The sequence below is a fragment of the Octodon degus genome, unplaced genomic scaffold (genome assembly GCF_000260255.1).
Source record: "Octodon degus isolate 3935 unplaced genomic scaffold, OctDeg1.0 scaffold00111, whole genome shotgun sequence".
NCBI lineage: Eukaryota > Metazoa > Chordata > Mammalia > Rodentia > Octodontidae > Octodon > Octodon degus.
Genome location: NW_004524687.1, coordinates 2,285,156 through 2,301,222, shown reverse-complemented (window position 1 = coordinate 2,301,222; position 16,067 = coordinate 2,285,156). Strand labels below are relative to the sequence as shown.

Here is a 16,067-nt window from a genome sequence, read left to right as displayed (position 1 = left end):
GAGTACATGCGAGCCAGTTATTTTTTAAAAAATGCATTCATAGCTTTGTGGTAGAAAATAGTTATGTTCTAATGTCATCCAGTATACTATATAAGCTACTGATTTTATTATATTAAGCTTCTAAATTTTAGAGCTTAACTTTTTGCTGGCAACATTAAAAAAAAAAAAGTAACCAACCTGTAACTAAAATAAGCCAGTGAATGTCTTCATAAAGATCATCAAGCATTTTGTTGTCAATGGTACTTGAACCAGGTGAAGCAAGTAATTGTTGCTGATGTCGCTGTAACTGACCATGGAGTCTTGTTACTCTTTCTTCTAATAAGCTAAAAGAAGATAACAAAATAAAACAAAACACAATATTGAGTTTAATATGTAAAGACCTAGAACAACTTGTAACTTCCATATACTAGACAACATAAATCAAGATGTTAGCATAAAAATACATATACAAAACACTATAATACACAATTATTATTACAACACTATAGGAATTGTGATTTACTGTTTATGACACAGAATTAGACAATGCTTTAAGTGCTTTACAAACAATTAAGGTTTACAACAGGCATTTGAAAACTGGTTATTCCAAATTTTATTGATATGGGTCAAATCATTTCTCATACCATGTTTTCCATAATCTTTCTGCCATCTATGTTGTAGTGCCTGGGCTCCAAATGTATAAGTCAAAGAATGCAATCATGAGTATGTTTCTGTCCATTTGGTCCAGTGTGCTGGGATACGGGGCGGGGGTGTTTAAAGTCTTTAAACACTTTAAGTGCTCTCCAGGGAATTGTGAATAGAGAATATTTGCTCCATGGGGTTTCTTTGGACTGTGTGTACCTTGTCAGAAGAGGTATACAGTGTTCTGCAGCAATTCTTCCTAGCATTCCTACACTGGCTAGCTGATCAGAAAACTGGTCTCGGTCATCTTCTTGAAGTTCACTTATTTCTTCTTCCTCACGAGAGGCCACACCATTGGCAGTCTATTATAGGCAAAAGAAACAGTGACAAACTGCATGGACGGTCTTCTTCAGTAAGATAAAATTTCTGTGGCCCTGTAAAATAGCTTTAGTACTAGAAATGGAAAGGTGAGCTGGTCAGAGCTAATCTTCAGTCTAGGGACTCCTTTCTTACCATACCAATAGCACTAGTGGTCACCAAAAGGAGGAAACACAAAAGAAAAAGGAAGTACAACTTTCATTTCCTATTGCATGCAGTAAGCATAGATAATTACACTTACAACCCACCTCCCATACCAGTTATTTTCTGTGTTACTAAATGGTCTGCTATCTTTTACATGTCTCTAACTGATGTGCTATCCTGGTCTTTTTAAAGCCATTCATTAGCAGAGGATAACTAGCAAAACAGAGGCAGGCACTTCAAACAGGAAAAAAGGTGACTACAACAAGAGCTCATTTAGAAAACAAAGTTCACTTTTTTTTTTTTTTTTTTTTTGGCAGAACCAGGGATTGAACTCAGGCCCGTGCACTTGCCACGGAAGCGCTTATTCCACTGAGCCATATCCCTGGTCCCACAAGGTTCACTTTTGCTCTCAACAAATCTCTTTATCTTTTGAGGGAGCACATTTTAAACTTCTGGCATTAATAATGTCTAATACTATGAATATAGCCTCTGGTGACTTTTATTACCAGCTGACTTACAACTTACCAAGTTCCGCGTGCCATCTGGAGCAGCTAGGTGGCACTGGATATAGGAATTAAAAACTTGAACTGCATGTTGAGTAAAAAAGCCTTTATGGAAGTGTTTATCATCTTGGACCAACGTTAGCCAGGACTCCAGCAATTTATCATATGCTTCCATGTATACCATGTCATCTTTATCAAGCTAAAAGAAAAGAACATTCATAAAACAAAGATTCCATTCCTAAGCTGACACCTTAGAAAAACTTTCAAAAAGGCAGAGCACCTGCCTAACACTTGTGAGGACTTGGGTTCAATCTCTACCTAGCACTGAAGGGCGAGGTGGGGAAAGCAGAATGTTACTGGAAATATGTAGAACAATGTACTAGCAGTACTACATAATGCAAAAGAGGGAAGCTCAAGAGGTCATTTAGAGGAGAACAGAAAAACAATCTGTCATACTTTATAGGCACACATATGATTAAAAAAAGTACAGCAAGGGAATGATAAACTTCAAAACTATGATCATCTCTGTTGCAAGGAGTGGGATAAGGTAGCAGCAAGATGGAACTGGCATAAAGAACACATAATATCAACTAGATACCAGTAATGCTCCTGAGTCAGATCATAGGCTCACACATTGCATTTTACTTGTTTTAGAACCACACATATAATTATTTATAAAATGTAGTATCATAAAACTATTGATAGTAGTTTTGAAGGTAAAAGACAGTATATAAAGTGATCAATGAAACTGCTAAAATGTCTAATCACAGTGCTCAATTTATTATTAGTATCAAAAGGTGGTTTTATTCATTAAGCAAAACATTAAATGCTAAGATCTAAGTACTGGGAATACAGAGATAAATAAGATACTTTCTTCCCATAAAACATCAGTGCCTGTTTATATGTACTTTACAAAGCATATGCTTCACAGACATCATTGGTTAGTGCTAAAATTTATCTTGCCAAAACAAACAGACTAGTAATATATCTTAAAAGAACATGGAAAAAGCATCTTTTGATCTGTAGCCTCAAAAGGGGAAAAAAAAGCAGGACATTTTCTAAGATCTATCTTCATCGAGTTTTAGAATCTAAGTCATACGTGTTCTCACAGCTAATTCATATATAGAAAATTATAAATAAAATGTAAAAGTCTGTTCATAAAAAGTCTTATAAATTTTTTTTATTGTTCAAAGAACTCCCAAAAACCCTTTCTACTGAACCCTGGTATTGGACAAAACAGACCACAGGAAGAATCTAAGCAGCCCTACATACTGAACAAGGATTTAAATAAAAACTATAGATTTCTCTATAAAAAAAATCTTTCTGGACATCAATCCAAGTAACTCATTAGACAAAGTGTGAGAGATCTGGTTGATGACAATTGGCTATTAAATCTTCTAATCACAGAGGACTGAAACCTAACCTAGTGCTTTTTCATAATACCTTGGCCCTGCTCCATGACTACCCTGCCAAAACCCAGCAGTCAAGCCAGCAGCACGTGCACAGAAATGACTAAGGAGACCAAGCTAGAGACTATGTGCTCATAGCCTGGCTATGGTCAGGCCTGCTGCCAGTGAGGCTTTGGAGAGGGGCTTAGAGCTTATGAGACTACTTGACCCCACTTTACTCCATTTGGAAACATAGGGTGGAGAAGGTAAACAAAATATATCAGCACTTCTCTCTCAATGTCCATAATTGGCTTAAAAGTACTTAGAGTAGTGAATTCACAGGCCATCAGACAGAGGTAAAAATCTGCCTGTTTTGTTGAACACATAATTTGAAAATACAGTAGTGGCTAATTTTTTTGTGAAAATGCTATCATAGCTTTGCAAAGAAAAAATTTCCATTTTATGAATGTCTCTCTTTTGACATGGAACTGAATTTCAGAGATTAATGCTATATATGCTTCCAACTATGTGAAGTTGAGATTTTCAAGGCTAGTGAAAATATTCTTGAATAATACTATATGGGGGTGGGGGTGGCGCAGGGCAGACATCACAGGTTTAAACCCAGACTTTATCTGAAGAATGAGCTATAATGGAAACAATGCCTGTTAGGTAGGTGATAGTGACTCCCTCAGCTGTAAAAACGTACCACACCACTGTGAGATACTGACCGGGGAGACAAGAAGGAAAGAGGTTGTGCACATTCCATAGGGTATAGAAATTCTGTACCTTGAATTTCTATTTTGTTTTGTTTTGAGACAAGGTCTCCCTATGTAGTTCAGACTGGCCTTGAACTCACTATGTAGCCCAGGCTGGCATGAAACTCACAGCATTCCTCCTGCCTCAACCTCCCAAGTGCTGGAGTTATAGGTGTGCATCACCCTGCCTGGCTTCACTCAGTTTCTTGCTGTGAATCTAAAACTGAACTAAAATATAGTATATTTATATTTGCATATGTCTATAGTATATTTATAAATGTAGTATCAAGATACATTTATAAAAAGATAAATCTCATATGAGGGTAGTTATAAATTTGGTGATTGTACTGTAAACAACTCCAAATCTATGCCTAATAATGAGAGTACTACAGTTACTAGTAGACATTTGCTATAATCTATCCCCATACAATGCATTTTTTTCTGTGAATAGCAATTAACACTTTTTTTTCCATAAAATTAGAATGATGGATTTCATATTTCGTCTAAACCTGCTGCTATATTATTCTTTACAACAATTTATGTGTGAGAACAGATTGAACTGTAAGAGACTACAGAGGCTGAAACAAAGTACCAACAACACTGGGCAGAAAGTTCACTACGAGCATCCACTTGCAGGCCTAAAAGGAGTTATGCAACTAAAATCTGATTATAATAACAGAAAGAAAAACAAAAACACCAGGTAAATGAGAACAGATAACAGTATCAATGTACTTTTTCTTAATTTGGGTGGTTGATACAAGGTTGTTCATTCTATTATTCTTTATACTGGAAGAAGGAAATATTTCACAATAATTTAATATTTATAAGCTGAAGCTTAGTGACATATCACAATTAATATTTGCACTGCACAAGGACACATGAAAGATTAAAGACTGAAAGCCATACTGACTTAAGCTATTATTCATCTGCTGTAAGTATACAGATTTCCTACTATAATAGTGTCATTTAAGGTATATATAGCAATCATACACAAAAAATGTCAGAAAAGTTATAAATTTTATATGCTCCATTTCAGAAAGTAAGAATTTAGCTGAGTGCAGTGGTACAATACTGCAACACCAGCACTCTGGAGATTGAGGCTATAGGAACAGAAGTTGAAATCTTACCTAGATAATTTAGCAATACACTGTCTCAAAATTTAAAAAAAAAAAAGGCAGAGTAGCTTAATACGAACACCCTGGGTTCAGGCCCTAGTACTGGGATGTGAGCTAGGGGTAGAATCTAGGAATCTTTCTTAAGTGCAGAAGAAATTAATTAAGATATATAATATCCTCCCCTAGCTAGCCCTTAAAACACAGAATTAACTTCAGAGTACCTATCCAGCTGATAGTATTCCTGGCTTCTGAGATCCCCCAAGAGAAACTGATTTAGTAGATAAGTACTGCAGCTGTTAGAAGAATCCTATACATAGTTCACTTGAGGAGGAGGTTGCGTGGAGATGGGGCTCATTGCTAGTGTGTCTGCCTGGCATTAATGAGGCACTGGGCTTAACTCCCTGCCAGGCAAAAGCAAACCCCCAAACAAACAATTCCCACCACACACATACACATACACATACACACACACACACACACACACACACACACACACACACACAAAAACACTAAGAATCTAGGCTGTAATTTATAGAATTAAATGTTGTGCTCTGTATTAACATACTTTTGTACACATTTTTGAAAGGAAGAATTTCCAAATTCTTAATGCAAAGAAAAACACACATATTAGACATCATATCTGGCACATACATCTGGGGATTCACTGCATATTTACATAACTGAATTAGTGCAGTAGTATCCCTGGTGGGCTGGCATCTCAAGGATGCCTCTGGCTTACCTTTTTTCTTTCTTTCTTTCTTTTTTTTCTTTTTTTTTTTTTTTTTTGTGGAACCAGGGATTGAACTCACGCCCTTGCGCTTGCCAGGGAAGCGCTTATTCCACTGAGCTATCTCCCTGGCCCCTGGCTTACCTTTTTTCTAAATATCTGTATAGTTACTGTTATTAAAAAGTACACTGTATTTTTCATTGTGCAATGTTTTAAAAAATATTTATTACCTCATCTCCCTTTTTTTCTTACCCCATCTTAGCCAGTAAAATGTACGCATAGCACAGATGAGCAGGCTGGCAGCATTTTGCTCTTGGCAGTGTCATCAGGTATTCCTGCCTATGTACTAGAACTGCTGAAGAGACCCTCCCTTCCACTAGAAAAGGAGCAAATGACACCAGCTACGCTTAGCTGACACCACCACTGTCTTTCCTGTTATCACTTAGATAACCCAAAACTTCTGCTGCCAGCTTCTCAATCTGGAATTTGCTTCCAATATATTCCTTTTCACTACACTTCTTTCTTCACAAAGTAATCATTCAGTAAACAAGAGGAACTCCTCTTTCAGATTTTGAATCAAGAATGCTAATCCTTAAATGACTTCACCAGGTAAATCACCAAATTATGTTAGTGCATGTCACACTAATGAACATCCTGATGACTTATCAACACCTCTGTTTACCTCCTGGTCCTGCTGATTTAGAGATTAAGCTGCAAAAAGACTGAATTAAAATGTAAAATTCTTCCTTTATAAAGTACATCTCATGTGCATGCATACACATCAAATTACAAATACAGGGGCTGGTGAGATGGCTCAGTGGTCTAAAGCACCTACTTAGAACAAGCTTAGCAAAGCACAGGGACCGCAGTTCAATCCCCCAGCACCACATACCAGCCAGCCCTGCCCCTGGGTGGGCTGAGTTGGCCACACACACACACACACACACACACAAATAAAATTAAAAAAAAAAAAAAACAAATATATCACTGTCAGGATAGCTACTCTATCTGTGTAACTGCATGGTCTCTGTGATCCTATTTGTGGGCTAAATGACAAATTTGCTGCTATCCAAAAAATTCAAGAAACAAACTAGAATAGAGAGCTCAAGTCATAGTTTTCTCAAATCCCACTACACTAATTCAAAACATACATTAATGTATTAAAATATTTTGAGTTGATATACTAACATTAATTATTGAGATTTTAATCTTTAAAGCAACATTTCATCTCTATATTCTCACTTTTTCAATCCAGTAATGGACAGAAATTAAACTTTAGAAGTATAATGAAAATTTTTAGCCTTAATAAAAATTCTCAGTCAGTAAACTCTGACAACAGCTACAGAACTTGGCAGAAAACTGCACCGCTGTCTTGACTCTCAATTCACTACACATAAAAGGGTAGTCATAAATAAATCTCTTCACACACAAAGACAAAAAACTTATTAATCTAGAACTTCATATACCAAAAGATACACACTGGTATATCAAGAATTTTTCTTACTATAAAGATGCCCCCTGCAATACCAATATTATCACCATCAAAGACATGAATTGCTCAGACTCTATTATAGTCTCCTAAACAAATACAGCTCTCAAAAGTGTTATCCCAAAGGAATTTTTTATGTAGAATCTATACTCTTACTGGGAAAATAAACTTCAATATTAAAGAAAAGCATTTTCTAACATTAAAATTGTAAAACCTTTTAAAACTGAAATTAGAAAAAGATCACTGGTCTGCAAAAAACAAAACCCAATAATCCTAGGTGGTAAGATAGTACATACAAACAAGCTGACAGTCAATGCTATCATAAAGGTTCATTTTAAAATTTATTCTAATTTTATTATGCATAATACAGAAGTACTTTCATATAGTTCATGCCATAAAACATCAGAAGAAATTATTATCCTAACTTTACCAAGGAAGACGCATATTCAAAAAAAAGTGAAGCAGTTTGCCCAAGCTCCTACACTATGAAATACTCAGCCTATGACTGTACTGTCACAGTTCATGATCTTTCTACATAATGTTGAGCCCCAAGCTTTTTTTATATGCCTTGAATTTTCAAGGCCTACTCCAGTTTAGTTACATTTTGTTCATGAACTTTTGATATTAGCTGTACATGATAAGCTACATAAAAAGAACAACAAAACATTGAGGCTGAAATGACATTTAGGAGGATTTGTTTAGTCTTTATGCAAGTCTTTGGACAGAGTCACCCTCTCAGCTGTCAATGTCACCAAACCACCCTAATGTCATTTCTTCAACAAACTCAAAGCCTCAGACAAATTTGTTTCCCTCTGCCCTTCACTATAAATGGCCAATTATTTTTAAAACGAACAATTTTCTTAAGGGACACTTACTAGATATATCATAATAGGTATACATTACATACAAAAGTAGAACTTATGGTTTCTCTATTATTTGTGAAATAAGTGCAAGATATATCTGCTTCTCTGAAAACATACCCAAGGCTTTTTATATTTCAAGGCTCTTATGTCAAACATTAGAGCCTCCTGGTCAAAATAAACAAATTCAAATTTAAAATTCGTAAACCAAGATTGTCATTTATCTTACATCTTTTAGTAATTCTTTTTTTTAACACATTTAGGAACATGCTTACCCACAAAAAGAAATAAAAAGCTATATTTCTAACATGTAATCAATATGCTAAATCTTTAATCTATCTGGCTTAAAAGAGGAAAATAAAGCAGTAAAGGGAAAGTGCAATGGGACCGTTTTAAATGAAATCTGACTGCTCAGATCTGCGATCATTTGAAAGGAATCTTGAGTAAAGCTTAAATATTTACTTTTCCATGCATTTCTATGTTTAGAACATAAATTTCCTTCCTGAGAAATTGAAATCCCACACATGATGCTTTAAAACATATCCCTCTATTACATATATTTTTTCCATCACATAAATCCCTGCCTAACCAGGTTCCTTTCCTCTCAACAAATCAGCAAAGTGACCAATTACCTAAAGGCAATCAGTTTGCGCTCTTTACTCTTGGAACACATTTGAAGGAAGAGGAAACACTGATACTAGCTGTCAGACCCCTACTGAAACAACACAAGATTTCACACAAAATTCTAATAGATACCTACAAATACAATTTTTACTCTTACAATCTTTTATAAAAAAATCCACATTTTGGTTCATAAAAGGAAAGACTAGTTTCACAATTTAATGACTACTTAACAGAAAAAATTATTTTCCATGATTAACAGTTATTTACAATAGCTATTACAAAAGCAGCTGTATTGCCAAGAGATTTTAGTATGCTTTCTAAATTTAAATACAAAATTTACAAAATATCTAAAAATTTATACCGAAAAACAAAGTGTTAATAGTCTAGTGTTAACAGTCTTTCAATGTAAAATAGATTTTACTAAAGTGGGACACTATTAAACCTTGCTACTAAAAACCTTAAAGCATGGTCTAAGCAAAACAAGCATCACTTCAATGATTTGAACTAAATTATGCTTAATTTCCAAATAAATATATTTTTAAATATCTCAAAGTATGTATTAGTATACATACATACATCATATGAGAAAGCTAGTAGCACCTGATTTTTTTAAATACTATAAAAAGTTTTTAATAGGAGCACCTCATTCCAATTATCTCAAAATTAAAATCTTGAGACCAATAAATATCATCTACTAAACTGATTTGAATCCGCAAATTTTTAAAGGTCATGTTTCCAAATACATATTGCCAACTGAACTACACATATAAACAAAACAGTGACTTTAAGTAGAGCTACTTGCATTTACTTTAAAATAATTACATCGTAAGAAAATGTTCCAAACATAGCATAAATTTCCCTGTGAAAAGCTGATACAACTTATTTTAAAAGTCACTTACCACTTCTTCCAGTGCAGCACTTCGCCCAAAAGAACAAGTGAGGTGTGTGAGGCAGTTAACAAAGGAGGAGAAAAGTTCACTAGGAATGGCAGTTAAAACATTTCGAGGGAACACGGTTATCAGGTTGCTGATAATGCTGGAGATTCCCACAGCTTCAGAATCTTCAATTTCAATTCTACAAATCAAATAATGAGGATTATTAAGAAAATTACAACTCATTTCCAAACAAGCAAGGTATGTTCTCTGCATATTGATTTCAAATTAGCCATACTACTTTACTTCAAAATATAGAACGGGGGGGAAATCACTCATTTTATTTTTCCTACTCTGTTATATATAGGAAAAACCAGAAAGTTCCTCTTTCAGTTATAAAGGGCAAGTATACCTACCCATTGATAGTATTCAGTAACCCCTCAATGAAGTGTGCTAGATAATCAACTTGTGATCCTTCATCGGGGAAGACAGGTCCGTGCAGAGACGCTAACTGGGCAAGGCACTGCAGAGAATCTTGTGCCATATCTGAATCTTCTCTGATTTTTCGATGTACCTGTTAGGAAGAATTACTAATCCATAAAAATAAATTCTTCTTTTGTAAGGGTCACGTGTCTATCATGCCAAATCAGGTAACAGAAAAATCCACTGTAGCTAGTTATTTCTAGAAAATTAATTGTTGAATTTAAACAAACTTGAAAATTGCCCCTCAATCCAGCTGACACTGTAGGCCATGATTTTAAACATATCTATTAATTTTTAACTGAGGGCTACCTACATTTTGAAAGCTGAACTGTCTCCAGCATGTTATGACAAAGAGAGAAACAGATGCCAGCCAGTCAGACATACTGCTTCTTCTAAAAACAGCAACGACGACAGTCATCTGTATTATGCTAACTATGCCTCGCTACAGCGTCTTGCTAAAGTTAGCAGACAAGTTCAATCAGGAGTATATAGATGTTGCCTTAGTGGAAGTAAACAGTTGCACACTTAGAAAACCAATGTATAACTCAAACCCTAGATATTTCTTCATTCAACTACCATACATATGCTTTATTATCAATTTTGAGAATGTGTACAGTTTACATCACATTTTATCATAGATTGCTATTAACATTTAGTTTTAAGTACATATCTTAACTTGCACATAAATCTATTTAAATGCTCATCTAGATAATATTTCAATGATGTAATACTGATGCGAAATACCTGGTTTTTAGTATTTTGTATGAAGGAAATGCTCCAAAAATATTGTTTCCTAACGTGACAGTGTTCTATAGTCACATATTAAAGGCTTTATTTCAGTGATCTGACATGATTAAAAGAGCAGATCAAAGTTCAGAAATTAAATGATAATTATTTATCTTAATTTACTCAGTATTCTACTGTGACCATTTTCTACTTGGCCCACTTTACTCCACATTCTCTCTTATACTCAACTCTACAATTTGTTAATGTTGCATTATGTTGAACATTTATTCTTTGTTACAGTCTATTTTCACTTTTTTTTTTTTTTTGTATTTTAGGGAAGGGTCTACAGGGTGTTCAGGGTCTCATTACTAGATCGGACTCATAGTGATCTGCTGTTTACAGCCTCCCAAGAGCTGGAATTACAAGCACACATCACCAAGCCCAGTCTCAACTGCCATCTAAGTGTGCCCCCTGCCCCTGCGTGCAGGTGCTTTAATCAGTTAAGCTATTTGGCCAGCCCTTTATTTTCACTTTGACTCTGCAAATCATTTATAAATTACTTAAACTCAGAATGCTTAAGTATGTAATAGTATAATGCTCGGTCACTGTGAACAATAAATCCTTGTTTGTGGGTTGATCCACTGAGCCTTCACACCTGAATTTCTTACGTTCTACTCAAGAAATTTAAAACACGGTAACATTTCTAAAAACTAAAAATTGAACTGATTCACTGATATGTTTATGTACTACAGTCTTTGGTCCTGGACATGGCTTAGCCAATCATAGCCCATGAAACAAATCAGGTTTCTACCTGTGTTTTTTTCTTTTGTTTTTTGTTTTTCCTTTTGGTACTGAGGATCAAACCCAGGGGCATGTTACTACTGAGCTGTACAACTCCAACCCCAGTCTTTGTTTTGTTTTATTTTAATCGCTCCAGTTTTGCAATAGGATCTCACTAAGTTGTCCAGGCTGACCTCAAACTCTTACTCTTCCCACCTCAACCTCCCATGTGCTGGGATTACAGGTATATACCACTATACCTACCCTGTTTTTGTGTGACTATGAGATAAAAATAGTTTTTTTTTTCCATGCCAGGTATGTTGGCATCTCCCAGTACTCTGGGAGGACTGCAAGTTTGAGCCAAGAGTGGATGATTTAGCAAGACCCTGCCTAAAGAGAAAACAATTCAAAGGCTGTTGGGGGTACTGGTGATACACCTTAATGTGAAGGCTCTGGGTCCACATTCCAGTGTTAAACCCCTTCCCTGGAAAGTTTTTATGTATACAAGGATAAGACAAAAAAATAAATAAATAAATAAATAAATAAAAATCAAAGAACATTTTGTGACTTGTGAAAATTACATAAAATTCACATTTTCACAGCTACCTACAAAAGTTCTCCTGGAACACTGACTAGGCTTGGTTGTTTATGCATTATCTGGGGCCACTTCTGCACTATAATTGCAGCTGAGTATGATGATATGACATGTACGGCCTAAAATATTTTCAATTTGAAATGATACAATTTGCTAATCCCTGGTGTGGAATACAAATGCTTTTCAAATGATATTCCAGTATATTGTAAGTTTTATATAGTTAAGTTAAAACATGCAAACTACCTAACATTCTTACAAGCTTTTTATCTAAAAATCATAACTCCATTTGTGTTATCACACCCTGGAACCTAATCAACATTTAAGCAGACATCCAGGCATACATTTTTATTCTCCAATACAAAGTGGTCTTGTATTAGAAAAACCCATCTCACAGTTTTCTCCAGCCAGAGAGCCAGCTAGTTATACAAGCTCAGCCTAGAATTTAGGATTTACCCTGTCTATATTGTGCAAACCCAATCTATATTCCCTGAAATGAGTCACATAAAAGTCAAAGAAATAATTCTTACATGACATATATGTATGTTCTTTTTCCAATGTAATATACAAGAGTTCCCTCATACTTTATTATAAACTGTACTATTATATAGTTAAAAACTAAATTTACTATCTGAATGTGGGAGAGGCAGAGGGGAAGGAGAGAACAAGCCCAGTAGGAAGAGGTGGCAAATGGCAAGGCTACTTATCAACACAAGGTACAAAGAAGTAAGCCAGTAAGAGGACAAACTCTTCTTGAACATGTTAAATGTGAGATGTCTGTGGGCGATTCAGATTTAAACAGCCAATAAGCACTTGGATTATGAGGTTTGGGGAATCTTGGAGGAGACTGTGCTGAATAAAGCTTTGGGAGTCATCAGTGAAGAGGTGCTCAAGGTGCTCTATGTGGAAGACACAGCCCCAGGGAAGCATATCATTAGCAAAATTAATAACTAAAGTGGGGTGACCAATATTTAGGCAATGAGTAAATAAAGAGCGGACTTATAAGCAAGATTAGGAAGAATCTGGGGACTAGAGAGATAGCTCAGTGGCATAAGCACCTGCCTGGCAAGCACAAGTGCAAGGTCCCAAGTATAATCCCTGATGCCACAAAACAAACAAACAAGCAAAACAACTCATATTAGAAAGAATCTGTTCACAGTGTATGAAGGCAACTGACTGAAAGTGACCTTTTTTCACAATCTTATGGAGAAATGAAAAATCTAGAAGTGTATAAATTTTTGAAAGGCAGAATGCAAGCAAAACTACTGCAAATTTCAGATATAATCAATGAATTTAAGTCTTAATTCCATGCAACTGTGTTTTTATGTACTCAAATCTAATGTAAAAGTGGTAAGTACTAGGAAAAAAAACCCTTTAAGTTAGGCAATGAATTCACATACGTGAAAGTAAATTTAACAAAAATTTAATTAAACAAAAAACTTTTTTAAGACATTAAAATTTCCATAATAACAATATTGCTTATAAACTGCTTAAATGAAAACAGCTATATCTATAACCTTTAAAATAACAAAGAAAAAGGGGTTAACTTTCAAATTCAAAAGTTATTTGCATGTGGTAGTTCACAGCTGACAGGAGCAGCTGTCTGGTTTGTCTAGACAGCTGTTCAGATTTGGTGGAGTTGTTTCCAGTACTGCCAGCAAGTTTTGCACCTTTTCAAAAACTGCTGGAGTGGGATCTACTTTCAGCTGAGTGAATAATACAAAGAATTGAACTTGGATTGGCATCAAAACAATTCCTAGGAGATGAGGCAGGCAACAGAGTTTTAAAAGTTTGTTACAATTATCTCTTTGATCTTTACTGCTTTTGGTCACTATTTCATTTCTCTTTTTTTCTTTGTGTTTTTTGAGACAAGGTTTCCCTATACTATTCAGGCTGGCCTTGAACTCACTTTGTAAACCAGGCTGGTCTCAAACTTGTGGAGATCCTCCTGCTTCAGCCTTCCAAGTGCTAAGATTATAGGCATGCATCACCATCCCTGGCTTAGTCACCATTTCTGATTTAAAAATGAAACTGTACAGTGTTTGGTTCCAACATTTCTACAGAAAATACATTTCATAAGTTTATCAAAAAAATGTGTAACCTTGTTCTACACATTTCAAAATACATACTATGTTCCTTGTATTTTATATGGTTCAATCAAAAAAGGAGTAGTTGGAAGGCTTGTGTATAAGTTTTTAAAACACATGAAAAGATAAATTGTAACAGTTGGAATTAGGTAAACTAGCTTCTTTCTTTTCTCTGAATTGGTCTTATTTGGATTTTTGCCCAAGTCATTTTATGTAACTTGTATACTCATCCTATCCTATAAATTAGCATCCAACAGAGGCAGACACATAAACATACGCATGTATTTATTAATTCCAACTCAATGGAATACCACATATTGGCATATGTGGGAATATATTTTTCACTTCTCTTCAGCCAATAATAAAACTGCTTTTAAAAACTATACTTAAAGTAAAATGTTATTAAGTAATACTAACTTATTCCAAGTCTTATACAAATACACTACTTTACTCAATAGTATAGCGTTTGCCTAGCATATGTAAGGACCGTGGGATCCCCAGCAGTACACACATACAAAAATAAAAAGAAACAATAAGAAACAGTACTCTATAACAGCAATTCTCAAAGTAGGGCCCAAAGAAAGTTCCTAAAGCCCTCCTGACTACAACAGCAGAACTATTCATGGTAATACTAAGACAGTATCTGCCTTTTCCACTCTGTCACACAGTAGAGTTTTCCAGGACACATGATTGGAGGTACAAATCGAATACAAAGCAGATAGGAGAGTCTGGCTGTGTTCTATTAAATCTGACATTAGAGACTTACAAATATTACAAAACATTCAAAAACAAAAGGTAAAACAATGCCACTCTTCTCATGAAATTTGTTTTCAAAAAGTTATTAATTAAAATGTTATTTATATTACCATGTAAAATTTCTTATTGCTATGTTTTAATGAAGTAATAAATCTTTTTCTTTTTAAACATTCTTAGCAGTTTGGGGGCTTTTTCTTTCAGGTACTGGTGACTGAATCAGGGTCTCATACATGCTACATAACTGCTCTACCACAGAGCTACACCCCCTATTCCTTGGTTTAAATTTTTAATAAGATAAATAATTACAGCTATAATCCCCACAAACAAAAGTTCTTTGATATCCTTCTTTTTTAATACTAACATAAAGGGATCTTGACATTAAAGTCTGAAAAATTCTGCTCTAAGATATTAAACTCTCTATACAGTGTTTTCATAAATTAACAAGAATCTTTTTATGTTATTAAAAAAAAAAACAAAACAAAACAGATGTTGATAAGATGAGAAGGGTTTAGGGGCAAAAAAAGGAGTTTGTCCTGTTTTACCTAAGAAAAATACAACAGCTTTCCCTGTTTTCCACAGCCCTTGTTGCCAGAGATAAAGACTAAGACTTACTGTGAAGAAAAGTTCCATAACTCTGCTGTCCAGAAGAGTCTCCCGCCAGGACTCTGTTGGCTTCAACAGCACATTTTGTGAGGATTCAAACATAGCTATATAATGTCTGCCCAGTTATCTGATGTCAAGGTCAACAACAATAACATTCTTACTTTGTCTAAAGTATAAGTATACCCTAAATATAACAGGAGCCATGCAGAAAGAATGTAATGGAAACAGTTTAAGCCTCTTCACATATGCTACATAATTCATGCATGAAGCTAAGGAATAAAAGGCATTAACTGCTGGGAAAAAACCCTACAGGAATGTAAGATAACGGTTTCATAGTAATTATGTGCCATGCTGTAGGGATATAGAAACTTTGATAATCTTTGATAATCAGAGTTCTTAACAGTAACAGGGAAAAAACATGACTTATAAAACAGGTACACAAACAGAGAAGAATCTCTGCAGCTTTGGTCCATCATTTATCTCCAATATCTTACAACAGTTAAAACCCCAGACATAAAATGTAGGTTTCAGATCAACTATGAAGTTAAAAAAAAAAAAAAAAAA

The 16,067-nt window shown here is 34.9% G+C and overlaps 1 protein-coding gene across 3 annotated transcripts in view; it reads right to left on the bottom strand.

Moving 5' to 3' along the window:
* The window catches only part of Xpo4 (exportin 4), an 89,386-nt gene that overhangs the window by 27,665 nt on the left and 45,654 nt on the right, over nt 1–16,067 (bottom strand). For all 3 annotated transcript variants that reach the window (XM_023699140.1, XM_004639371.3, XM_023699141.1), the window contains 6 exons: nt 15,513–15,625; nt 9,893–10,050; nt 9,504–9,678; nt 1,669–1,845; nt 841–983; nt 178–323 (listed from right to left, as the gene is read on the bottom strand). In XM_023699140.1, the coding sequence (XP_023554908.1) occupies nt 178–323; nt 841–983; nt 1,669–1,845; nt 9,504–9,678; nt 9,893–10,050; nt 15,513–15,625 (912 nt within the window). The remainder of the gene's footprint in view (nt 1–177; nt 324–840; nt 984–1,668; nt 1,846–9,503; nt 9,679–9,892; nt 10,051–15,512; nt 15,626–16,067) is intronic.